The sequence below is a fragment of the Poromitra crassiceps genome (genome assembly GCF_964638095.1).
Source record: "Poromitra crassiceps genome assembly, chromosome: 3".
Classification (NCBI taxonomy): Eukaryota; Metazoa; Chordata; class Actinopteri; order Beryciformes; family Melamphaidae; genus Poromitra; species Poromitra crassiceps.
Window position 1 is genome coordinate 42,190,263 of NC_139625.1, and position 27,636 is coordinate 42,217,898.

At 44.6% G+C, this 27,636-nt stretch overlaps 1 protein-coding gene across 1 annotated transcript in view; it reads left to right on the forward strand.

The window, feature by feature from the left end:
* Positions 1–2,192: 2,192 nt before the first annotated feature.
* The window catches only part of hhipl2 (HHIP-like 2), a gene marked incomplete at both ends in the record, with an annotated part of 47,866 nt that continues 22,422 nt past the window's right edge, over positions 2,193–27,636 (forward strand). Inside the window, 6 exons of the mRNA XM_083633030.1 lie at positions 2,193–2,444; positions 9,480–9,860; positions 10,316–10,578; positions 15,254–15,397; positions 22,739–23,070; positions 25,146–25,272. Of these exons, the coding sequence (XP_083489156.1) occupies positions 2,193–2,444; positions 9,480–9,860; positions 10,316–10,578; positions 15,254–15,397; positions 22,739–23,070; positions 25,146–25,272 (1,499 nt within the window). The remainder of the gene's footprint in view (positions 2,445–9,479; positions 9,861–10,315; positions 10,579–15,253; positions 15,398–22,738; positions 23,071–25,145; positions 25,273–27,636) is intronic.

Below are 27,636 nucleotides of genomic sequence, written 5' to 3' on the forward strand. Positions count from 1 at the left end.
ATCCTACCATGCCGTACCATGGGCAGGGAGGATGCCTCAAGGAGGCCTGTGCGCTGCACGTCATTCACCTGCGCCGAGCACCTCGCTCTAGCCTGAAGGACCCCAGGCCACGCCGATGTTTACGCAGATTTTCAGGAGGCTGATCCGTAGCGTTTGTGGATTTCTCCCTCACGAGAGAGCGAGGCTGGGGTGCTAAAACCCATCCCGTACCGGATGCCGTCTCTCCGACCGTCAACTGTCTCTCTATACTTGGTTGTCACCTAGTCTATTCCCAAGTGTCACTGGCCAGGGGGAGCCAGGAGTTTAGGTTCAAATATACATACTACTGCATGCACTGGGACGCGTCATCAGTGATGTTGACTGGGGTCGTGGGGTGTTTCGGGTCTGTCAACATCATACACCCTCGCCCAGTAGACCCAGCCGAGGCCGATTACGACCCCGACCCGTGTCCTAGAAGCAGCCGCTCATGCATCAGCCTTCCTACTCTGTCTGCAACGTTGCCCGCGGAAGGGTTGATCACGCCCAATCCGCTGCAATAGAGTTTAGTGCTACACCGCAGTATTGAGAGACCTTCGGTGCATGGAGGTCTAAGGCCCTGTGGGGTGATTCCAGGCCGGGCACCTCCTTCGTCTCACCAGAACCTCCCGTGGAAAAAGGCAATCCAACCATGCCATACCATGGGCAGGGAGGATGCCTCAAGGAGGCCTGTGCGCTGCACGTCATTTGCCTGCGCCGAGCACCTCGCTCTAGCCTGAAGGACCCCAGGCCGCGCCAATGTTTACGCAGATTTTCAGGAGGCTGATCCATAGTGATTGTGGATTTCTCCCTCACGAGAGAGCCAGGCTGGGGTGCTAAAACCCATCCCGTACCGGATGCCGTCTCTCCGACCGTCAACTGTCTCTCCAGCTTGTCACCAAACTATACTTGGTTGTCACCTAGTCTATTCCCAAGTGTCACTGGCCAGGGGGAGCCAGGAGTTTAGGTTCAAATATACATACTACTGCATGCGCTGGGACGCGTCATCAGTTATGTTAACTGGGGTCGTGGGGTGTTTCGGGTCTATATAGCCTATAATAAAGGTTTGGCAAGCGTGGAAGCCAGTAGGGTGTTTGTTTAGTTGGCAGTAGAGCAACATGATGACAGCCACCCTTGTATGCAAAATTGGTGGTAAGACATGCTGCGACAGTAGATCCACTCAGGCTGCCTGGAGGCACTGACAGAGATCCGAGCCAAAATTACTGCTTGTGTCATGGCACAAATGTTTGCATTCCTCGACTGCGTGTGTGTGTGTGTGTGTGTGTGTGTGTGTGTGTGAGTGTGTGTGCGCGTGCGCGTGCGTGCGTGCATGTATAGCACATAGCAGGCTATATTATGTGCAGCTACCTGCCCTCTCGCTGCGGTAGAGAACCACAGATGAATTTGTAAGAGAAGATAATACAACTCCCCATTCGATTCACCTGACTCATGAATTAATGTCGTAATTATGTAAATCCCCTTTTAATGTTGTTGAAATTGATCATAATTGGCTTAATCATCTGAATGGGAGACAGAAAGTCTTTAGTCAGGTGAAGAGAGTCAATAGCCTAAAGGTAACAGTGCGCGATAACAGCAGCGAAGAGTGGCTGCGGTGATCTCTGTCCCAGTCCCCCCTCCTCGATCCTCTCTCTCTCCCATCCTATTTCTCTCTCGCTCTCCCCTCCTCCTCTCTCTCCCCTCTCTCTCCATTTCTCTCTCCCCTCCCCTCTCTCTCCCCTTCCCCTTATCTCGCTGTCTCTATCTACCTCCCCCCTCTCTCCCCCCCCCCCCCCTCTCTCTCTCTCTCTCTCTCTCTCTCTCTCTCTCTCTCTCACACAAACACACACACACGCGCACGCACACACACACACACACACACACACACACACACACACACACACACACACACACACACACACACACACACACACACACACACACACACACACACACACACACACACACACACACACACACACACACACACACACACACACACACACACACACACGTAAATATACAGCAATGAGAGCAAGGAGGGTAAACAGTCCTTTGGGAAGCAGACGGCAAGAATGCCAGGGACGCGGCATGCCGCTCTCCATCCGAGCGCAACGCATTGTTGCGCGCTTTTACGCGCGACATCAAAACCAGAACCAAGCGAAAAGAGCCAATTGATCATGCTTATGTCAGTCCTGCTGCTCATCCCGGCTTTGCCTGCAGGCTCAGCTCACCCTCAGTGCCTGGACTTCCAACCTCCCTTCAAACCGCCCTGGCACCTGGAGTTCTGCACGCAGTACGAGCAGTTCGGCTGCTGCGACCAGAAGACGGACAACAGCATCGCGGAGAGATACTGGAACATTATCGACCTGCTGGAGGTGGCGGGGGGGTACGAGCTGTGTGAGGACTTGTTGAAGGAAGTCATGTGCCAGGTAAATAATATTCGTTTCAGTTGTGCTCGAGTCAAGGATTATATTGTCATGAATGGAAAGTGGCCAAATAAGGCTAGTTCTGGCATTGCAAAAGCGCGTTTGCCAACATCGGCTGCTGATGAATACTGGTTGACAGTAGTTTGCACATCTGAGGAAAGTTTGTGTATTTGTGCATGTTTGTCATTCACCTAAACCACAACAATTTGTTGGAGTTTAGGTTTCCAATTGTGGATCTGTTATTGGGTAGCTTAAACATTCTTATAACAAATAAAGTTTAGGCCTACCCTAGCCTAATTTAAGCCAAGGTTTAATTAACTGTTTGGCCAGGGCTCAAATTTGTCGAGATTAAAGTTGAGGTGTCACTGTACAACACTGAATTTGTTTTGGCTGAACATCAAAATAAAATAAAGCAGTCTAATCTAAGCCTTTCCATTTTAGGCAATGTGGGGCATGTATCCAGAGTGGCTTATAACAGTATAATAAGCTTATAATGACTGTAAATAACACTAGAATAATTTTAAATTAAATTAACTTAGATCACACTGAAGGAAATGATCTGGGGCACAGCACCACGAGAAATATATTGTATACAGTGTGCTATATATCAGAGGTGTGGTCAAGTCAACATTACTCAAGATCCAAGTCAGTCTCCATTTTTTTTTGAGGCAAATGTCTCAAGTGAAGTTTCAAGGCTAAATTTATAAAGTAAAATTAGAACAAATCAAGAGTCCAGACCAGTACTATCAATTTAATTTCTTAAAAAAACAAAGAAAACATGACTTTTCAATGCAACATACCGGTAGTTTTAATAGGATAAACAATACGTGCATCATTTGATTTTTATAATCAGTTTCAACTTCAATAAATTCAATCCTTTCATACAAATTCAAAAAACAATTTAAATTCAGGCTTCTGCTGGAACAAATCTCATCACTTTCAATAAGTCATTTACACAAACACAAGATCTTAAGTCAAGACTAGAAACCTTTGCAAGTCATCAAAGCATGAGTCAAGCCCAAGTCACCAGAACCCAAGTCAAGTCAACTCTCTTCATTTCATTTCATTTCATTTCATTTCATTTCATTTCATTTTCATTTTCATTTTTATTTGTTCTGACCAAACACAGTACAAGAAACATACATACCATATATCTTGTTAACAGGTTACAGGTTTGGCCAGAAAGGAGCAGGATGAAGAAAACTTATTATACCTGCCCCTTTCTCAAAAAAATTGTAACAAAAAAACAAACATACCATCATCAATCTCAAGCAATTACAATTGTGACTCGAGTCCCCACTTCTATTACAGAAGATTCCCCATGTCCCTGGGATGATCACATTCCAACAGGAAATTTAAGAATGGCTGTGAATGAACTAAAAGGGAAAGCAAGAAGGGCATTCTATATGCAATCAATCAAAAAAGCCAAATTGACATACCAATTCAGACCTGGATATTTTTCAAATCAATCATGGAAGCAATTGCAGTAGCCTATATGGTAGCGACAGTGGTGTAGTGGAGGGTAGATGCAGGTAGATGGAGTCTACCCACTTATTTTTCAGTCGGCATTGAGTCTACCCACTTCTAAATCCCCTCTGACGCGCATCCATTCAAGTATAGTGTGCTGCAGTTTTTTTTTAATCTTTTCTACCTAAAGGCATGGCCCGCCCTACTCTGCCTCGATTGGCTAGTAGTACTGGGTGCCTGCGTTGTTTTGTTGGGTAAGCCAATCAGAGGCAGAGTAGGGCAGGTCCTTTCCTTTGCCTTCCTAGGATAAAAATGTCGGCTCACTCTCCTGCGGCCTGCCTGCCCGACCTGAGATGAGAAGATGAAGCGAACACAAGCTACTAACGCTACACAAAGTACTGCTAGTGTCATAGCTGAAATTACAGTCTACCCACTTTTCCAGCTAGGGACCACGACACCACTGGGTAGCGAAATCTGGGGGCCACAAACAAAACAAGACTTACAAAGTTCCATGGGCAAACATCCAATTGAAACCCTGCTTGCAGAACTCTGTAAATCCATGCTTAGAGTACAAATAAATGCTCACAATAATGCATGCATGGAAGACCATTACTAAATAAATTTACAAAAATGAGCCATCAAATTAATTTACAATCATTTGAAAACAAGCAACCCCCACTCCTCCCACTATAAAGCCCTTCAGTGCCAGGAGCTGAGAGGTGGGAGGAGTCCGCAGCCCCTCTGCCAGGAGCTGAGCGGTGGGAGGAGTCTCCACTCTGCCTGCTGGCCTTGGGGCTCACTGCATAGAACAGACCTCAGTTAATTCAGCCCAACCAAATGATGGATAAACAAAAAGAAAGTGATCAATCATAATTGGAAAAAAGTAACAAAATATCAAATTAAATTACAAACATATTTGTCACTAAACAGACAATCCACATTGGCAGATTACCCGACCAGTGTGACTGATATCCTACACTGAGGAAAACCTTGACGAGACAGACTCAGCAGCCTGGCTGTAGAAACAGGCCGACACTGGCAGACCTGGCAACACAGGGAAGACTCTTGGCCCGTTCCCTTTGGTGCATTCCTTATAACTGGGAACTTAACAAATTTACCACGAGAGGAAGGGGGTTGTGGGCACATTTACCACTGGTACAGGGTTGTGGCACGAGGCGAAGCAGAGTGCTATAAACCCTGTACCAGTGGTAAATGTGCCCACAACCCCCGACATCGAGTGGTAAATTTGTTTTCTACAACAGCTACCAAATAATATAAAAAATACACAATTGTAACATCCAATTCATTTTATTCAATTCAATTTATAATCATTACTGGTTTCAGAATACATTTATCCTTCCGCCACAGAATATAGTTCCATACACAAGATCAACGATTGCACTAAACATTTAGTTGCCTTTGAGCCAAAAAACAACTAACCTATTCCTTAACGGGATTCACAGTTATTGATACATTGCCTGTAAAAGTACAGTTATTTAAACAGTTATCTAAAGCAGCCCGTTTTGGTGGTGGTGTGTTGATATCTGGTGACGGCAGAGGGCGTTTGTTTGTTTGACAGTCCCAGGTTCGGGGTCCGGGCGCTAGTCCGACCTCCCGCTAGTCCGACCTCCCGCTAGTCCGAACTCGTGACAACTCAAGCTCAGCCAGTTCTCTCTCCCCAATTTCACCATGTCGTTCTTTGTTCACTTCACCTTCATCTTCATCTAACCACTGCTCAAAATTCAATCCACCCAGTAAATCAAACGTTACTACGAAATCGGACATTTCCTTGTTAGAGATCGGCCATTTCCTTGTTGAGGATTTGCAGACTGACAGGCTAACAGTGGGCGGAGTCAGCACAGGGAGCGGAGTCAGCATCAGGGAGCGGAGTGATACTGCGGTTGGAGCCGAACTGTAGATTGTTGGCGTATTTACCACTGTTGCTAGCCAATCAGAATCCAGTATTCACTCATGCTGTTGTAGAATGGTAATTTTACGACTTCAGAGGTCATGAGCTGGGACGGTGATGTCACCAGAGCTGGTATTTCCCATTCCAAACTCGTAGGAGCCTCAGCAGCCCCAACCTAAAAAATCCAAGATGGCTGCACCGCGCAACAACAGTAGTTATAATCGTAGTAATGTTGTTTAGCACTTCTGTTTTGTTTGTGTCTCATTAAATCAGCTGTACACACTGCATAACATCTATCTGTGTGGACATGAGGCTGCAGTGTTTGTATGCGCAAAATGCCACGAAATGCCATGTTATCAACTGTTATTGCTAACAATGGCTAGCCTGGCTAGCGACTGGATCTGACCAATGAACAGTAAACTTCCCAGCTCAAGTTTTCTGCAAATGGAACGCTAACAAAACGGATGACGTCATTTAGCCTCAACATCATGGCCGTAACTAGCTATGAGGACGGGGAGGTCCGGACCTCCCCTAATATTTCAGAGAAAAAAATAAAACAATCTGCATGGAAAAGCATGAAAAACACGGGATCGCTTTTATTTTGAAACAAAAGACAGGGCAGGCAGGAAGTCATCTGACGCCGCGCCCGCGGTAACTTGATTCCGAGAGAGCAGCAGCATGGTGGTGAGTGATGACTGTCTGTCTCCCTGGCGAGATAATTGAAGGTGAGCGAGCTGCCAGACAGTGAGCGAGTGAACGACAGACAGTGAGTGACACTGACAGATTTTTTAGCAACAACCAAGAAAGTAAGTGTCTAGTCTGTCTCTTAAGTAATGTTACCTGTGTGACACGTTGGGATGCTACTGGCTAATCATGCATGATGCCAATTGCCAAGCTCCCGAAGTCAGGTATGCAGGTGGCTATATGCATGGTTTCAGTTTCATGACCCAATAAGTAACAAAAAGAGTTGGTGTAAAGTTAAAAACAACATAATATATTTTATTTTATTTTTCAATCGTTCCTATCAGGAATAAATAAATGTCCCTCTGTATGTTTTTTTTATTATCGATGATGACTTTGTGTGCTGTGTACGGCTTGGGTTGTGTACCTGTGTTTGTAGGTGTCATTTTGATATGAATTTGGCTAAAACAGTTTGTGTTTGTTAGTTACAATTATGTTGACAGGAGAGCTGAGCAGGTGGTGACATGAAAGAGAATATACTGAATAATGACATCACAACAGTATAATCCTAATGTTGATTTAAAATGATATATTACTCTAAATATGGCTAAAAAAGGGGAAAAAAAAACTCAAATTTTTTCCGGCGGCACCCACCAGGGCGCCGCCCAATCCGCCTCCCCTTGCTGGACCTCCCCTATTTCGGAACCCTGGTTACGGCCCTGCTCAACATCCCAGTTATTTTGCGATAAAGGTATGCGCCATAAATACCAGCTCTGGTGACGTCACCGTCCCAGCTCATGACGTTTGAACCGCAAGATTACCAATTCCCAGTTATAAAGGAATGCACCATCTGTACCCCCTTTACGAATTAGCGGAATACCCGTGCAGTGTAACGTCCCTCTGATAGCCCTCGGAGCACACTGGCCATTTAATCAGGCCTCGCTCACAGAGTTGGCATGCAGCCTCTCCTCTCTATCCCCAATCTGGGCACCCAGAGTCTCAGGTGGACGACTAATATGATTCTGGGACAGATGAGCGTAATTTCGGGTTTCCGCTGTAGAGCAGACGTCCCCCCTCTTCCATTATTGTTTACAGTCCGACGACATCTCATATGTAGCTATTTATTATTATTATTAGCTGAAATGCCGTCTGGACCTGTATACAATCGATCAGCTCCAACTACATTCTCGCGTCAATTGGACTGTAAACATAAACAATAACTACGGGCGGCGCACGGAAGCGGAAGTCTTGGCGCGGACATTCACTATACAGCGGAAACCCCGGAATATCGGCCGTCTGTCCCAGAGTCATATTAGTCATCAGACTGATAGACTCTGATGGGTGCCCAGATTGCTCTCGCAGTGTCTCGCCCCAGAAGGTTTCGATAGTCTACTTCCCTGGCTGGATTCCAACTCCACCCAGGTGTGCTCCTCCACTCAGGTGTGTCCATCAGTAGCTAACAAATGGAACTCTCCATGGTGCTGAACCTGTGTTGACTCATTTTGGCCACTAATTAGCCATTCTTGCCAATCTAGTCACCCCTAATTACCTAATTCAAAAGTCCGGCTCAGTTATGTCACCCGCAGGGGTGCTCTTTACACTTCTTGAAAGATTCAGTGCGATCACACGTAAAATGGCATAGCTGTGGCCGAACACGATTTATGCTCTCTCTCTCTCTTTCTCAAACACACAGGCACACACACGCATGCACACACGCATGCACGCATGCGCACACACACACACACACACACGCACGCACGCACGCACGCACGCACACACACACACACACACACACACACTTTGCATTATAGGATTTAACAATTTATGAATGTGCAGGCTATGTATGTGTATGTATGTTGACGTTGTGTATAAGCAATAGATCACAACAGGCCGTGGTATATGCTTATTATACCACACCTGAGGGTTGTGCTTCGCCCGACGCTGTAGGCGGAGGGCAAAAACACCCTTAGGTGAAGTATAAGTAAGGGATAATGTATAGTGAGGCAGTGATTACGGGGGAAATAATGACCGACAGGTGAATGATTGAGCCCGACGCGCAGCGGAGGGCTTAATGATTCACCTGAAGGTCATTATTTCCCAGTAATCACCGGCTCACTATACATTATCTCGCTTAGAACACGGCCTACAACTAAATCATTCAATAATCTGACAAAAATAATTATTCAAATAGATTTTTTAATAGCGTTTTCAACGACAAAGCGGTTTCATTCGTAATTGGCACACAAGACACCACAGCTGCAACTGGTTGGCCTAATTAGTAGTCTGCTGACAAAAGGCTCTTATCAACTGATTAATCCAGGTGTGGCAGAGCAGCGGTCGGTTGTCGAGAAATAATGACCGGTGAATCTTGTTGATTGACCAATCAGAATCAAGTATTCAAGAGAGCCGTGTTCTAATAAGCATATATCACAGTCTGAAGTTATCTATTGCTTTTATAAAATGGTTACCAAGTATGGCAATATGAAAATAATAATGATTGAAATGTCTTAAATCACTGTTAAAAAAATGGGATGAGCAAAATGAGGTGAGCTGTTTGGATCTGAGCCTCAGTGGCAAGCGCTTAAAGGCCTTGCTCATCCCATTTTTGCAGTGGCATGGTGGCTCTAACTGTGGTATATTGACTGTGGTATATGCTCAATATACCACAGCTGTGAGCCAATCAGATTGCTTGATTTGAGAGAGACGTTTTTAAACACATTTATACTACTGTACATATATATTTGTTTATTGTTCTGCTTTGGCAATAACGATTGATTACCATTCATGGCAATAAATCTTATTTGAATTGAACTGATCACAGTATCTACCTCAGTGTCAGCCCGAGCCCAACGGGACCCAGTTCGACAAATTATTCTAATAAATCGGATGGGTTGGCCTCGGGCTTCAACTTATAGGGTCGGGTCGGGTTTGAATTTTCAGGCCCGTTGAGAAATCTACTACCTTGTGTTCATCCCATCCAGGAGTGCTCTCCCTATGCCGCCCACCTGTATGATGCTGAGGACCCCCACACCCCCGTCAGAGAGCTGCCTGGGCTCTGCTCTGGCTTCTGCTCAGAGTTCCACAGCAGATGTGGCCATGTGGTGAAATATCTAACAGAGAACCAGCTTCTGCAGGACCGAGACACGCCCACATTCTGCAGCCTGGTGGAGCTGAGCGACCGGGACTACTGCTACCCCAATGTGCTGACGAGCAATGACCTCAACGGCAACCTGGGCAAGGTGACGGAGGCCCCCGGGGGCTGCCTGCAGCTGTGCCTGACCGAGGTGGCCAACGGCCTGAGGAACCCAGTGCTGATGCTGCACAGCCGCGACCACACGCACCGCATGTTCATCGCCGAGCAGGTGGGTAGGGGTGGGACAATTAAGATAGTAGAATTTCCGTGTTCTATACGTCGCACACTCAATCCTAGGGTGGAGACTCTTGAGACCATGAACTGCCAAAGCAGCGCCCCGCGATCAGCCGATGATGTCACAATGTCAAGATCAGCCGATGATGTCACAATATCAAGAGTGGCATCGACATTATGATGTCACAGACACGGATGATGTCATGAATGTGACCAAAATCGTGACATCATCAGTGATGTCACACAAATTCACATATCTGGTCGCAGCTATTGCGAATTTGGACTCGTTTTTTAATTTTTTCAACAAAATGTAAGGTAAAGTGATTCCAGTATGTTTAGTGCCCTATTAAGAGTTTTAAGCATACCTTGATGATTATCGTGATCATTTCGTTAATGGCTATTCTTTTGGACAGGAATGGTGACATGAAATGTTCATATCGTCCCACCCAGGTGGGCTTCGTGTGGGTGTACCTGCGGGATGGCAGCCGTCTGGAGCAGCCTTTCCTGGACATGAGCGGGGAGGTGATCACCACTGGCTGGCTGGGGGATGAGAGGGGCTTCCTGGGCATGGCCTTCCACCCCCTCTACCGGGACAACGGGCGCTTCTTCATCTACTACTCCATCCTGGTCCACGGCCAGCTGGAGAAGGTCCGTATCAGTGAGATGAGGGTCTCCGCCTATGATATGAACATGGCTGATCCTTATTCAGAGAGGTACGCGGGACTGGGGAACATTTCTCTGGTCTTTTTTCAGCTTTAATGTGTGGCAGGTGATGGGTAGATCTGCACCCAGTGCCGGTGTCAGTGCAGGAATCGCGCGGCTTCAATATCTGCTCGGGTAGACATTTGATTGGCTGTACGTCGGGCACGTGGTGGGATTAACATGGGCAAAATGGCCGGCAGCCGACCTTGAAGAAGGTCCTTGTTGACCGAAACATTAAAAATAAATCAACTGGGAGCAAGTCAAGCAGTGTGCGGACTCTATTTCTTTTTATATGTTTCATTGCTTTTGTCCTGCACCTGCATTTTGAGTGGATGTGCGCGCTCTACTTTTTATATTAGACTCCGTTGTGGACCTCGAGTCGAGTACTTCCAGTAGGGCGAGCAGATTCTGTAAGCCGAGTAGAATCCGTACCTACACCGGCAGAAACAGGTGTTGTGCCAAAAAGTGATTAGCTGCCAAAAAGGTGCAGCCTGTTAAAGCTGTATCGCCCAGTATATATACATCTAATCTAATAATGTATGGTATATGTATGTATGACAATACTATAGTATTGTTTTTATAAGTGTTTGGTATGTCTAATTTGGAAACTAGGTTATAACCAATCCAGTCCTTTTTACCAGTTTAAATATCTGCAATCTGACACATCACAACACCTGTTCCGCATGTGGGTGGCACAACATATATGTCAGGAAAGACGTAAATTGGACATTTTCTATTTTGCATGGTAACACTGTGGGGGTGTGGGGGTGTGTCTGAGAGAGAGAGAGAGAGAGAGAGAGAGAGGAGAGAGAGAGAGAGAGAGAGAGAGAGAGAGAGAGAAGTGATTGATGCTGTGGGTCATTGTATTATTCATTTTTGAGTATGTATACCCCCCATGTGAAATAGTTGCTAAAACGTGAGAACATGTGGATGGGTGGCATTCATTTGCCCAGGGCGCCTGATTGGCGCGCACCCTGTCTGCACCCCTCCTCCTGCCAGTCTATAGCATAGAGTCTCAAATATCTCCTCACCCCCTCCTCAGGCTCTATTTGCATTACAGCTGACTTGCCCAAACAAGTTGCCATTGTTCTGTAGATAACCTCTGCTAAGACAAGTAAACACTGGGTTTGGAGTGAGTGACATACAGAAGAGCACCTGTGCTGAAAAAGATTAAGGTGGATAAAATATTGCTTGAGGGGGGGAAAGTGTTATTCTTTATATATTTTATTTATTCACACACACACACACACACACACACACACACACACACACACACACACACACACACACACACACACACACACACACACGCACACACACACACACACACACACACTTCACATTATAGGATTTAACAATTTATGTATGTGCAGGCTATGTATGTGTATGTATGTTGACGTCGTGTATATTTAAGCAATAGATCACAACAGGCCATGGTATATGCTTAGTATACCACACCTGAGGGTCGTGCTTCGCCCCACGCTGTAGGCGGAGGGCAAAAACACCCTTAGGTGTGGTATAATAAGCATATATCACAGTCTGAAGTTATCTATTGCTTTTATAAAACGGTTACCAAGTATGGCAATATGAAAATAATAATAGTTATTTAAATGTCTTAAAGGGATAGTTCGGTTTGTTTGAAGTGGGGTCCTATCAGCTAGTTCGATACACTAACTTAATTAGGTACAGTGTTCTGGAGGCTGGGCGCATTGTGGAACGAGACCGCGCACTCAGCGCAGCAGCCAAACCAGCCTTTTCTCTGTAAGAAAAAAACGCCCACCTAAACAAATCGATATCCGTGTACATGCACGCTCTATTTTGACAATTTTCAGCGTTTTACTTTTCTGCAAAACAGCAGTTTCATTCGGCACTGCTTTTTCTCCCAACCGTACAACTACCGTATTCCTCCGCTAAAAGCCAGCACAGAGCACAGAGCCGCGGTTTACAAAACAGGAAGGCTTAGAAGAGAGATAAAACACTGACTTACTTTAGAGACAACAAGTCACCTGGCCTCTCTGGTCTGGGACGTTTTCCAAAATTTATCCTGTGAATGGTGAAAAAGGTCTGCAGGGCACCCCGGCATTTAGGCAGCAGGCGCATCTCTCTTTCCTGCCTGTTCACTCTCTGCAAAAGTTCCTCTTCTGTATTCTCTCTGGTTCATAATTGTATCCTCTTGTCACCAAGGTGAATGGCATATCATCCTCGCTATCAAAATCACTCATATTTTCGTTTGTGTATTCTATTTGTTGTGTCTTCAATAACAAACCGGGAGAAATAAAATACCCCCAAATAACTGCGGAGTAATCCAGTGTTGCGGCTTTGTGCAGGGCAGGCTTTTAGCGGAGGAATACGGTAGTTGTACGGTTGGGAGAAAAAGCAGTGCCGAATGAAACTGCTGTTTTGCGGAAAAGTAAAGCGCTGAAAATTGTCAAAATAGAGCGTGCATGTACACGGATATTGATTTGTTTAGGTGGGCGTTGTTTTAGGTGGCTAAATTACGTTTTAGTTGTTGACCCCCCGTACTTACAGAGAAAAGGCTGGTTTGGCTGCTTCGCTGAGTGCGCGGTCTCGTTCCACAATGCGCCCAGCCTCCAGAACACTGTACCTAATTAAGTTAGTGTATCGAACTAGCTGATAGGACCCCACTTCAAACAAACTGAACTATCCCTTTAAATCACTGTTAAAAAATAAGATGAGCAAAAATGAGGTGAGCTGTTTGGATCTGAGCCTGAGCGGCATGCGCTTGAAGGCCTTGCTCATCCGATTTTTGCAGTGGCATGGTGGCTCTAACTGTGGTATATTGACTGTGGTATATGCTCAATATACCACAGCTGTGAGCCAATCAATTTAGCCAGTTAGATCCAGTAAATTTTATTTGGCAGTTTTTCAGAACATACGAAACAAAAACAGGCTCAGACACACAAAAGAAAAAGAAAGAAAAACATACATACCGGTATATCATCAACATTCCAATGTTACAACATGGTGGTACCAGCCAAGTAAGGTGCTTATGTGCTTGTAAGAGATGTGCGTGGGATCCCACACAGGGGGTCTATGAGAAATCAGCTGGGCGAGTCACTTGTCACTTTTAACCTCGTCCAAGTAGGCCAGAAACGGGTCCCAGATAGTTGAGAATTTGATCCTCAGGAACCTGAGTCTCTCCATGCGTATAACTGAGACCATGTCCGTCAGCCACAGGGAGGAGGGGGACTTCCACTCCTTCAGAATGAGTCTCTTATAGCAACAGTCGTGCAACTTGCGCCAGAGACTGTTGCACAGCCGTGGGGAGGAGCAGAGAGGATTCTGAGGCGAGTTCCACCTCCGGCTGAAGGGTTACTTTATAGGCCTTAGTACCAATCAAATATTTTATCCCAGAATCTGGATAATGAAGGACAAAACCAAAAGGCATGGGACAGTGTACCCTCTAAGACCTGACACCTATCACATAGTGGTGAGACAGAAGAGTAGATCTTGTGCAACCTAAACTTGGAATAATGAAGACGGTGAGTGATTTTAAATTGGATCAGCTGGTGTCTACTGTTAATCGAGCAGAGTTGGACCACAGACAGACTCCTGTCCCATATAATTTCAGACAAATCAACACCAAGTTCTTCCTGCCTGCCATGCCTCTAATCCTCCCAGTGGGCCCCCTTGATGCCCCTGTCTGGAGTGAGGGGGGCTTAACAAAACAGAAAAAAAGTGTGTTCATTTGGGAGAACTTCAAAGTCACAAATCTTGGATCGAGCATAATCTCTAATTTGCAAGTACTGTACAGTATCTGTGGGGAAAGTGTTCTTAACGTCTTTATTCTACTTTTTTTATGTTCCATTAACTTATCAACATTTAATCTTTGTTTGCCCACCCAGTGGCATCTGTTGCACAGCTGGACATCTATCTGTGAAGCTCTTGCCGAGGTTTCTTCCGTTTATATTTCCTCCTAATGAGATTTTGGTGGGAGTTTTACTTTGTTCTCAGTGAGGGTCTGAGGTTTGTTTCATGTTGTGAAAGCTTTTTAGACTGTAACTGTGATTAAAGGCTGCATATAAGAAGGATGAACAACCAGATTTTTGTGTCTGGTAAACAGGAATATGACCTACAGCAGGGTTTCTCATCTGGTGAGTCAGGACCCAAATGTGGGTCGCAGGGCTGTTTTGATTGGGTCGCGGATGCCCGTGGGGAAAAATGTAAATAAAAAAATAAGATGCTGCGCTTTTACTTTGAAGGCCATACTATGAAGCAGCACACGTCTATATGGTGAAGGCATGACCCGCCCTACTCTGCCTCTGATTGGCTTTACCCGGAGCAATCTAGTAAGAGAGTTGCATCAGCGGAGGTCCAAAATGCATGACTCAGTAGCCAATGAATAGGCAGGAAGGAGCACTATGTTTGAATGCTAAAATAAAGCTGATAATATACAATTTCATTCTTTAAACGTCTGACCCTTTAAAAGTACATCACAAAAGGTCCATTTTGCTGCAACTCGACACCGCTGCTTAATCCAGAACCTTACTTCCGGGAACTTTTGTGGAGATGTCGCAACTCTTCTATTATATGTCTCTTGCTTTACCGTGGTATTTTACCCTAAAATTAAAGCCTGATTATGATTTTTCTATTTTGGGGGAAATCATTACAGTAAAGACCTACAGGGTGTGTGATTACAGTAAAGCCTGTCCTTCTCTCCTTCAGGGTCATTCTAGAGATCGAGGAGCCAGCAGCAAACCACAATGGAGGTCAGATCCTGTTTGGTCTCGATGGATATTTGTACATCTTTACTGGAGACGGTGGAAAAGCAGGGGATCCATTTGGGAAGTACGGCAATGCACAAAACAAGTAAGGCGCTCCAAGTTTCTGAATGTGTGAGGCAGTGTTTTTCAACCACTGGGCCGTGTCACACTATTGTGCCCTGAGAGATCCTCAGATTTTTGAAGCAAAAATGCGATTTTAGAAAACACTTTATTTTGTGTTTTAGAAAACACAAAAATAAACAAAAGTGGTCCCATCTTGTAAATGGTAAATGGCCTGCATTTTATATAGCGCTTTTATCCAAAGCGCTTTACAGTCAGTAGGTAAATTCACCCATTCACACACCGATGGCGGCAGGCTACCACACCGGGAGCAATTTGGGGTTCAGTGTCTTGCCCAAGGACACTTTGACATGCAGACTGGAGGAGCCGGGAATCGAACCACCGACCTCTTTTATCCAAAGCGATTAGTGGACGACCCGCTCTACCTCCTGAGCTACAGCCGCCCCCATCTTGAATAATAATAATAATAATAATAAATGGGGCTTATATAGCGCTTTTCCAGATCTCAAAGAAGCTTTACAATACATAACATACTAAATACTGGGGGAGGGGGTGGCGTCAGTGAACACATAGCAGACAAAGATGACACTAAACACTGAATACTATGGGGGGGGGGGGTGATGTTGGTGCAACAGACAGCAGACAGAGATGACACAACACACAAGGGAGGATGAGGGGAGGGTGGGTGGGGGACTAAGAGAAGGTGGGGGAGAAGAGATGGGTCTTGAGGCCAAAGTCACCGCCTACTTCCTGCTTCAGCACACGCACGCAAAAAATTTTGTTGTGGTGAATGACGATTTTTTTGGGTGATTTTTTTGGTGATTTTTTCCCCCTCAATTTAAAAGATAACTTTGCATGTCAAGAAAGCCGCAGTTTGTCGTAAAACTGAAATTTAACGTTTAGCTTTGTATGAAACCGCTCAAACAACTACATCTTTTGTGTCGCACAATAAGTCACACTAACTCCAACACAGACATTTTCAACTCCTCCTTACAACAGTGTACAGTCCCACAATGTCTCAAAGAATCCACCATCATCCCGGTCCCCAAGTCAGCCAAAACAACATGCCTCAACGACTTCAGGCCAATTGCCCTCACCTCACTGGCCATGAAAGTGTTTGAGCGCTTAGTACTCTCCCACCTCAAGTCCTGCCTACCCCCCCTGATGGACCCACAACAATTCGCATACCGGGCTAACAGATCAGTGGAGGATGCAATAAATCTGGCTCTTCACTTCACCCTGCAACATCTGGAATCTACCAACACCTATGCCCGCATCCTGTTTATAGACTTTAGTTCAGCTTTCAACACCATCAACCCTCTCACACTCTACACCAGGCTTCACAACTTGAACATCAACCCAGCTCTATGTCACTGGATACTGGACTTCCTCACCAACAGAACCCAAACTGTCAAAGTCAACAACATCACATCACACCCCCTCACCCTCAGTACCGGCGCCCCTCAAGGCTGCGTGCTATCCCCTCCGTTCTTCTCCATCTACACACACCTGCTCATATCCCACCACAACTCAGTCAAAATCTTCAAATACGCGGACGACACCACCATCATAGGACTCATCAAGGACAATAACGAAACCCACTACCACCAAGAGATAAACCAGATTACAGACTGGTGTAAGGACAACAACCTAATACTCAATACATCAAAAACAATGGAAATAGCTGTCGACTTCAGGAAAAACCCAAACAACAAAGCCCCGGTCCATATCTCAGACCAGCCCATAACCATCACAGACTCCTTCAAGTTCCTTGGCACCTACATCAATAACACACTCAAATGGACAATCAACACCACCCACATCATCAAAAAGGCCCAACAAAGACTATACTTCCTCAGACAACTGGAAAAATATCACGTCAAAAAACAGCTACTGGTCCACTTCTACACAGCCATCATTCAAAGCATCCTCACATCCTCTCTCACTGTCTGGTACGGGAACTCAAACACCCACACCAAAAAGAAACTGGACCGGATCGTCACCAAGGCCTCCAAAATCATCGGCCGTGACCTCCCCCCAATCAGCTCACTATTCACTACACGCACCTCCAACCGGCCAGCCAAAATCATCAGAGACCCCTCCCATCCAGCTCACCACCTCTTCCAACTCCTTCCATCTGGAAGACGCTACAGGGCCATATCCACCAAAACCACCCGGTTTAAAAACAGCTTCTTCCCAACAGCAATCAGAACTCTAAACTCCCCCTGCTAGCCAGCCCCCCCCCCCATACTTTTCTCTGCTGCTGTATGTTTCTCTGTGCGTGCTGTAATGTTTATGGCGTTGTGTCTGTTTGTCTACTTCTTGCACTGAAGCTGAGCTACCATGCTGTACCTAACAATTACCACCAACATTGTTGTGTGGCATTAATAAAGTATCTTGTAATCTTGTACGGTAATCTTGTAATCTTGTAACATGGTCTGGCGGGAGAGAAAGTTATGATGTCACTTACGCGACTGGTTGAGTGTAGTCTTTCTCATTCATAACTTGTGCAACAACAGTTTCACAACTGTGACTTGCAAAGTTATCTTTTAAATTGACAAAGCATTATGTGTAGGCTACTTCATGGCACAATTCAAACAGGATCAAACAAGTGTGAATTCACAATAGCTGCGACCAGACATGTGATGTCAGTCAGAGTGTGACATCATCCACTCCATTGTGAACCCCCCACCCCCCTTTTAGCCAAGTAAACAGGAGAGAGTGACAGCTGCCAAGTGCACTACATTCTTTGGGGTCATCCCTATGTTCCCCGGGTCCTATGTTCCCTGGGTCCTATGTTCCCCGCTTTTCCCAAATGGTGTCCACTCGTTATGCCGACCACCCGCAATGCCGACCTTAGGTTTAGGCGTGGGGGTGGGAGAGGTTAGGTTTTGGGTTAGGGTCTGGGGGAGGTTAGGTTTAGGCATGGGGGGAGGTTAGGTTTGGCGTGGGGGCTGGGAGAGGTTAGTGAAAAACGGGGAATATAGAACCCGGGGAACATAGAACCCGGGGAACATAGACATGATCCCCATTCTTTCCTTGGGCTAAGTTTGAAAATGGAAAAATCATTGAATAATCACACAATTTACTCATTTTGCTCGGTCCTCCCTTGCAACCCCCTCATCAAGCTGACGTCCGAGTATATATACGTAGGTCTAGCTGCCGTCAGCAAGTCTCCAATTCAAGGCTTCCGTCCTTCCATGAGTCCGTCCACTCAATGATTCTGGGGCATGACATCATCAGTGGGTATGACATCTCAGTCAGGGGCATTTGCCAGAGGCCTGTACTACAAAGCAAGATTCAGGTTGATCCTAATAAGTTTGGGTTTAAACCTGGTTTAGCCGTACTACAAAGCAAGTTAACTTCTAACCTAGTTCAATCACCATGGCAACTCACGCTGCAAAGCTAACCTGGTCCCGACCAGGTTATGAGGATAAGATCAAAATCCATGACAGACCCATATAATCGGCTCTCTGGAGTCACTCACCATTCATATAAGATCGCCATATGAAAAATAGATTGCAGTCAACTGAGAATAGAACAAGAAAAACATTTGTGGCTCTGTAGGCTACATAATTAAATTAAGCCTACTTACCACTTTATGTCTTAACAGCTGAACGATGCGTGGAGAAATATGATCACTATTAATCACCGCAGCGCATATCATAAACGGAGCCTCAAATGGAGTGAGGGTGATATTCTCCTACATGCCAGAAAAGCCTATACATATAATATAGATATGGGATAAATATGGGATAGCCCCAATACTAAATATGCAGGCTACTCTTGCATGTTTCAGCTGGAACTGTGTCCTGTAGGCTGTATGCCAATATATGAGAAAAAATAGGCTAGTTTTTATCAATGAAAACTATGCCCGCATCGTCTCAATTCAGTTCAGCAGTTTTCTCTTTTATATTAGGCTATCATTATTTTATATATGAATTATTCGATCAGTGCAACCACACACATAATGAGTGATAGAGATCATTATTCATTGAGCATGCGTTTCTAAATCTATGGTCTAAATAGGCTTACAGATTGTGGAAATGTATAGACTGAGATTACACATTTACATTTACACTCGCAAAAAGCTGCTGTAGGAGACAGAAATCGCTGATCAAAGTAAATCAAATGACTGATGTGAATACAAGCGGCAGCTTTAGACAGTCCTTCAGCAGACTATATCCAACGCGGATTTTCATTCTGACATAGGCTACATTAAATATCCGCTAAAAAATCTGATCACATTGCGCTTTCATTGAATGAGGAAATGGGTGTGCCTGGATCAACTCAGCTGTTCATAATGTGATTGGCTAGCGCACCTCTTTCGCGTGGACGCGCGCCTGTGCACGAGCGAAAAACGTGCACGTGCACAGGCAGATCCCAGATAAATCCAGCTTCAGTTATCGAGTAGAAAACCAGCGTCGTAGTATCGTTAAACTAGATAGCTTTGATCCTGTTCAGTCAAACCAGACAAAGTGTCAAAGTGACCGATCGCGGATCTGTTAAGATAGCTTCGTAGTATAGGGCTCTGCTCAGTTGATGGATTGTGTTTGTTTACTATGACATCATCAGTCACCACTGGCCACCACTCGACAATGATGACAATGACGCCATCGTTCTGGCCACCAATCGACAGCTGTAGGGCTGGGGTCCACCTGTGGACAGTGCCATAACGGACGGAAGGACAGACACACACATTCAGTTATAGAACCAGCTGCACCGCTTAAAAATACAGATTCTGGACTTGATCCTCCTGATCCAGCCATCCGATCTATCATGGGATGGCGGTGTGCCATAGGGATCCATCATCGGATGGCGGTGTGCCCTTGGGATTTTTTCAATGTCAAAGGTTGAAAAACACTGGTGTGAGGAATGACGTTGATCCATTGGAATGCAGCAAGATGTGATGCCTCCTGAACATCTTTCAAATCTTAAATTGAGGTGTGACCTACAGTATAGTCAACTTCGCTCCAGTTGCAAGTCAGCCTCAAGTCTTGAGGCACAAGTCTCAAGTGAAGTCCCGAGTCTAAATGTAGGACATCAAGTCAAGTCAGGACAAATCAAGAGTATCAATTTAATATCTTGAAGAAAACTAAATATCTAGGACTTTTCAATACAATATGGTTTTAATAGGATAACAACTTGCCGGTGTCCACCCGCTATGCCGACCACTCGCAATGCCGACCTTAGGTTTAGGCGTCGGGGGTGGGAGAGGTTAGGTTTTAGGTTAGGGTCTGGGGGAGGTTAGGTTTAGGCGTGGGGGTGGGAGAGGTTAGGTTTTGGGTTAGGGTCTGGGGGAGATTAGGTTTAGGCATGGGGGCTGGGAGAGGGGAGGTCGGAACAGCGAGAGGTCGGAACAGCGACATGGAACCCACTGCAACTTGGTAAGAGTTGATTTATACAGCATAATCAGTTTCAACTTCAATAAATCCAATCATTCCATACAAATTCAGAAAACACAATTTAAATACATTTTCATGAATTCATCAAGATATTTAAGACTTTATAAACCTTTTCAAGTCATCAAAGTACAACTCAAGTCATAGGTCATCCGGATCCCAAGTCCAGTTAAGTCCCAACTATTCTCTTCATCCAACAAGTTTCCAAGCAATTAAAATTGTGACTCATTTGAGGATTTGCAATTGCATATAATTTACATATCCATTCAAAACACTTGTTCAAGTAGCTCCAAATTACTAGGAGTTACATTTTAACAGCAATTAAACAGTCCCCTTATAGAGCTCCTCTGTCTAGCCCCAAAAAAGCCATACTAGCTCATCTTCAAGGTTTCCTTATTGTTTGTATCAAATGATTGTAGATAAATCCAAAGAATCCTCGAACAACAAATGATTGGCTTCGTCTAGATTTAGATGTAGAAATCTCTGAAGTTGACTGGAAGAGAGTTTGCCAAGACACACAAGCCAGACTATCAACATCAGATTTAAACTCATACAATTTAAATGGATTATGCACATAATTCCCTCCCTATTACATTGCTTTCATAACAATAGCCCTGATTTATGGATTAAAAGTAGCCTAGATTAAAGGCACATTATTTCACTGGCTTTGGAGCGGTCCAAAAATTTAAGAATTCTGGGAAACAGTCATATAAACTATTATCTCTATTGGGCTGCCTGTCTGCCCTTGGGTATTTAGTCTTGGACCACTTCCAACTGAGTTAAAACTGTCGGGTGCAAATAAAAAGTTAGTCATTTCTCACTTCAGGCTAAACTCTGATTGCAAGTACCTGGAAAAGCACTGAGGCACCTACAGTAGAACATTGGCTTAAGTCTTTCCAGCTGTCTAGCCATGGAAAAATTCACTTAGGCCACCAAGGGGAAAATACAGATTTTCTTTCCCCTTTCTTTTTTGGGTACAATTTATTCAATATCTTGAAAGTCACCTAAAAATATGTTTACTGAGTACCTGAAAAATGAGACTGTTGTAATGTACTGTATAAAGGGTCATATTATTCAGCATAACACCTATAAGAATTAATCCCCCACTTTCCTCTACGTGTGTGTGTGTGTATTTGTGTGTATGTGCGAGAGGTGGGTGATACGGCCCTAAAATGATATCAGGATATTTCAGGGTATTTCTGCGATAACGATATTCTTGACAATATGACGAAATACTGAAAATTATTTTATTATTCATTTTAATAACATACAATTGCAACAAAATAAGTGTTATAGTTGTATATGTCAGCATAAACGTAACAGTTTGCCTTCAAATATGTCTGTGGTTTGTTGTACGCTCTTGTGTAACCAAACGACTTCCACACACTACTGAAGCCACTCCCCTTTTTGGAATTGACTCCTCAACCGTGGAGCCACTTTCAGCCATGCTTGTTGTTGCTGTGTGTAAGTTATGCTGCGTAACGTATGACGTACGGTGTGACATCATTACATCAAGTCGAAATAGTGCCATTATCACGATATCACAATATAATTTTTTTACTACAGGAATATGAATTGTACCTGTATTATCGTCGTGAACGATATGATATGGCACACCCCTAGTAGCCTATGTGTAGACCTTTATAATTGTATCTGTTGGGCGTCTGGGTAGTGCAGAGGTAAAAGCACTTGCCTACCACCACAGGGCCAGCCCCGGGATCAGTTCCCGGTAGCGGTACTTCCGGCTTGGTCAGATGTTCCTACAGACACAATTGGCCTCCTCTGGTCGGTCGGGGTGCCTGTTCGGGAGGGGGGGTTGGATCTGTTATGTTAATTCTGAAAAACCCAATAAATATATTTCTTAAAAAAAGAAGAAGAAAAAAAGTCCAAGTCATGTTACTCAAATCTCCACTTCTGATTAAATTACCAATCAGTGCTGTTAAATCCTGTTTGATCCGATACAGGACTGCTCTGCTGGGGAAAGTCCTCCGCCTCGATGTGGATGGGAGCGACGTGAGTGGGAAGCAGTACAGGATCCCCCTTGATAACCCCTTCCTGGGCAACCCGGGAGCCCGGCCGGAGGTGTTTGCGTATGGGGTCAGAAACATGTGGCGCTGTTCTGTGGACCGCGGAGACCCGCTTAGCCGCTATGGCCGGGGCCGCATCTTCTGTGGAGATGTGGGCCAGCACCGCTATGAGGAGGTGGACATCATCGTGAAGGGAGGAAACTATGGATGGAGAGCAAAAGAGGGCTTTGAGTGCTACGACCTCAAACTGTGCCACAACGCCTCCTTGAGTGAGTATACTGAGGACAGGGGGATGGAGCGATGCGCTTATATACACAAAATATATACAGGGCTGTGGCTTAGGAGGTAGAGCGAGTCATCTACTAATCAGAAGGTCGGTGGTTCGATCCCCGGCTCCTCCGGCATGTCGAAGTGTCCTTGGGCAAGACACTGAACCTCAAATTGCTCCCGATGGTTGTGCTAGCACCAGGCCCGGCGTTAGGGGGGGGCCTGACCGGGCCGGGCCCCCCCATTGCCCAAACTGGCCCCCCCATTAAAAAAAAAAAAAAAAAAAATGTTGGCTAAAAACGTTTTTCAGTTTTTCTGTTTTAAAGTTTAAAACGGAATCTGGCTGTCATTAGGCATTGATTAACTGAATGCTATTGCTAACTGTTACTTTGAACATCCATTTGCAATGATTCTGGCTGGATATTAACTATTGTAAATTTGTCACAATGAATGCAATTTGTGCACAATGTGTAAATACATTTAATATTAATTGTTTAGGCCTAATTATTTGTAAAGTAACAACACATTAGAGATGTGTGTAGTTCTTCATAGATTTAGCCTCTTCATTTTGCTCTCAAATGTACCAGGTTGACGAATTTTACTTTAAAATGTACAAAATCTTCTTCCGGGGGAGGATCCCCCCGGACCCCCCTTGGGTAGCTTGCCCCCCCCCCAAGCTAGGGGCAGGCCCCCTCTGTAACTTGGGTCTGGAGCCGGGCCTGGCTAGCACCCTGCTTGCTGCCTTCGGTCTATGAATGTATGTGTGAATGGGTGAATGTAGGCACATTGTAAAGCGCTTTGTATAAAAGCGCTATATAAATGCAGTCTATTTACCATTTTATATCATGATGCGATATGCGATATGGGGTTCACGATTCAATAGAGAGCCACGGTACGATGTCATAAAGTTCAATGTTCAATGACAATAAAGTCTGATGCAGTGACTCAACGTCTGTGCAGAATTATGTTTGTTTCTGAGCCACAAATCTTTTTAGTGAAGGGGCCGTCTGGGTATTGTAGTCAAGTCAAGTCAATTTTATTTATATAGCACATTTCATACATAAAGCAATTCAAAGTGCTTCACAAGACATTACAGACATAAGAGAATAAAAGAAGATAAAAAGACAATTAAAAGCAAAAAAGCAGTAAGATGCTACACGTTTGGTCAATACAGGAAAATAATAGGATAAATAGACATTTCAACAGTTAAAAGCGGTGCTAAACAGAAACGTTTTTAGACCATTTTTAAAAATAGGAAGTGTTGGGGAAAATCTGAGGGCCTCAGGCAGGTTGTTCCAGCTAACAGCAGCACAGTGAGTAAAGGCGGCCCTGCCCTGGTTCGAGTGGATCCTTGGGACAGCTATTAGGCCGGACCCAGCTGACCTGAGAGGTCTAGTTGGATCATAGCGAGGGAGGAGAGGTAGAGGTAAAAGCACTCGCCTACCACCGTGAAGACCCGGGTTAAATTCCCAGTAGTGGGTCTGTGGGTGGGAAGCCGGTGGGGCATGAGTCCTGGTCGCTGCACTAGAGCCTTCTCTGGTCGGTCCGGGCGCCTGTTCGTGGGGAATAGTCTCCGGCTCTCCCCAGATTAGCAGAGGGGGGAGCAACGACTGGGACAGCAGGTGGAATTGGCCAAGTACAATTGGGGAGAAAATGTGAGAGAAAAAAACGAGGAAAAAGTGATGGAATTGACTTGCTAGAATGTAAATAACAATTTAAAATCTGATTAAAAAGTGCAAATAATATAATTTAGATGGAGAGCTTGTTTACTTGATTACTACAGCAGAATAACATGGAGCTGATATCACAATTCAATTTTCTGCTCCACGATATGTATTGTCACATTTTTGTATTGCTTTAAACTGAATTTTGATATTTGTCCCATCACTACTGTTTAGCCTACACTTTAATCTCGCATAACCTTTATGGAATCCCCAAATTAATTAATTTTGAAAAGTAAATAATTTAATACATTTGCCAAATTTTTGTTCTGCAATATTCACCTGTTTATAATCTAATTTTGATGCTTCACATCATACTGTATTTAAATTCATTGCATCTTTCTCCACCACAACAGATGATATCCCCCCGATATTTGCCTATGACCATAATGTTGGCAAATCTGTGACTGGGGGCTATGTGTACAGAGGATGTGAATCCCCCAATCTGAATGGCCTGTACATTTTCGGAGACTTTATGAGTGGGTAAGATGATGTTAATATTACTTTTCTATACAGCACTGGGGCCAAGTAGTATTTATATTTTGGGTGTAACACTTTAGAATCTTGGCATCTGGTTTGACAGTAATTTCAAGTTTTGAACAGCACGTCACAAACCTTAAGCTTGTGCAATCACGTTTTTATCGTCTTAGAAATATTTTATATACGATCTTTCTTAACTTTTAAAGACAGACTATTTTACACGCCTTCATCTCATCATGCCTGGATTACTGCAACAGCCTTTTTACTTGCCTGAACCAAAAATCTATTCATCGAATCCAGACACCATCGAATCCAGTACACAACTCTGCCAGGCTTTTAACAAGAACCACGACACGTCATCACATCACGCCTCTTTACACTGACTCCCAATGTGAAATCAGATCGTGTGGCTCCCAATACATTTGTGTTAATACTGAAGCCAAAGATTGCGACTTGGCGTCGAGTCGCACATAAATCGCACACACGGTGACTTGAGACTTGACTTAAGACTTGTCCTCAAAAGACTTGAGACTTGACTTGGACTTGAGATTTGGGACTTGTGTGAACAATCGTGATGTCATAGCAGCATGAGCTGTGATTGGTCTATGTAAGATGATGTCATAGCAGCGTGAGCTGTGATTGGTCTACGTAAAATATCGCTGTAAGTGCATGCTTTGAACTCCGCAGTTTTAGTGATGCAGTGTTCTAAGCAGACCAGATGGCATGCAGCAGATGATAGAACGCTCATCAATAAGAGACTTGAGGCTTGACTTGGACCAAAGACTTGAGACTTAACTTGGACTTGCCCCTCAAAGACTTGAGCCTGTAGCACATGAGCACGTAAATGCGTACCTGTTTTGTTGTTGTTGCTTTTTGTGCCATTCGACATCCAGGGCTGGGGTAGGGAGGAGGGGAACCTTTAAAGACTGGAGGACCAAATAAGAGCACCTTTGTGGGGCAGGATAAATAGTATTACATCCTTTGTATGTTTCTGTTAAAATGAGTCATGTTCTTGTAAATGGATGTACAGTATGTAACAGCTGACGATTTTTTGTTTGTCAAATTCAATCTATGCTCTAGTATGGAAAATTAAATAAAATAAAATAAAAAAAGAAGCCTTGACTTGGACTGCAAAAAATGACTTGTGAGCATCTCTGACTGAAGCTGTTGAACCCAAATGCAGAACACAAGCCACAAGAGGCGATATAATAAAAGTCAAATGAATGGTAATTTATGACAGAGCTGGAGTGATAGAGCGAGTCTTGCAGGCAGCAGAGAGCCAGGAGTGGAAGCTTGATCAAAGGCAGCGTGCAGCCAGGCTGAGCTGCCCCCTGGGCAGACTCGAGTGGCACATGCCACACACTGACTGGGCAGCTGAATCTACCCACTGACCATGAGTGGCTGTCATACCGGGGGAGATAGACTGTGTGAGACAATAACGAGCAGCTGGTAGACAGACTCCCACACACCTGACAGACACCACTCCTGCAATAGAGCTCAACAGTCATGTGATGTTTCTTGCCCCAATCATTTTCTCCATAGACATTTCTGAATCTCTGAAGTATGCCTTTAACCAAATCACACACATTTAAGTCCCCCACACATGACCCGTGGTAAAACCGCTCTGCACTCGCTGTGCCGTTGTTTTCAATGGGGAGATCAGTACCTCCCAACTATGCAGCAATGTTACCGTTGGCACCGCTCGAATTTGCCACCGTGTGCTGAGGTCAAAGTTAAAATTGTTTCAACTTTGACCTACTTACCACCCGCCTTTCTCCGCTCTACCTCACAGTGAGAGAAGATCACTTATCATGTGGAGGCAGCTTTAGGCTATTCTGTTTTCCTTTTGATAACTAATATAATATATTTTCAGGTCCATTCACTGAGCTTCCCCTGAAACCGTTTGCCCCCCTGAGGAGTCACGCCTCCCACTTTGAAAAACGTTTCAACTTGACAACATGACCTATTCTTACTTCCTGCCGTGTATGCTAATACAATAGCTGACAGGAAGTAAACTTTAGTCCAAACTGTTATAGGGGAGAGTGGGGTGAGTTGTGCCAGTGGGGAAGTTGTGCCACCCCTTGTATCTAGAAAACCATAGAAGAAATTGGTCATCTGACCACACATTTTTGAAGAGGCATCCATTTTACTCACTCTGCAAAGAAGGGAGGCAGATGGCACAAGAGCTAAGCACATTTAAGTTCAAAAAACTGTTTTTTGCCTCTCAAAGTAAATTTTTTATGATCAAGGTTTATTGATTGTTGTGTCTGAACAATTATAGACAAGCTTGAAAACATTTCACACATGTGTTAGTGTTTTAGTAAGCTACAATATGAGGCTATACTGTTAGCATGATGTTAGCTCCAA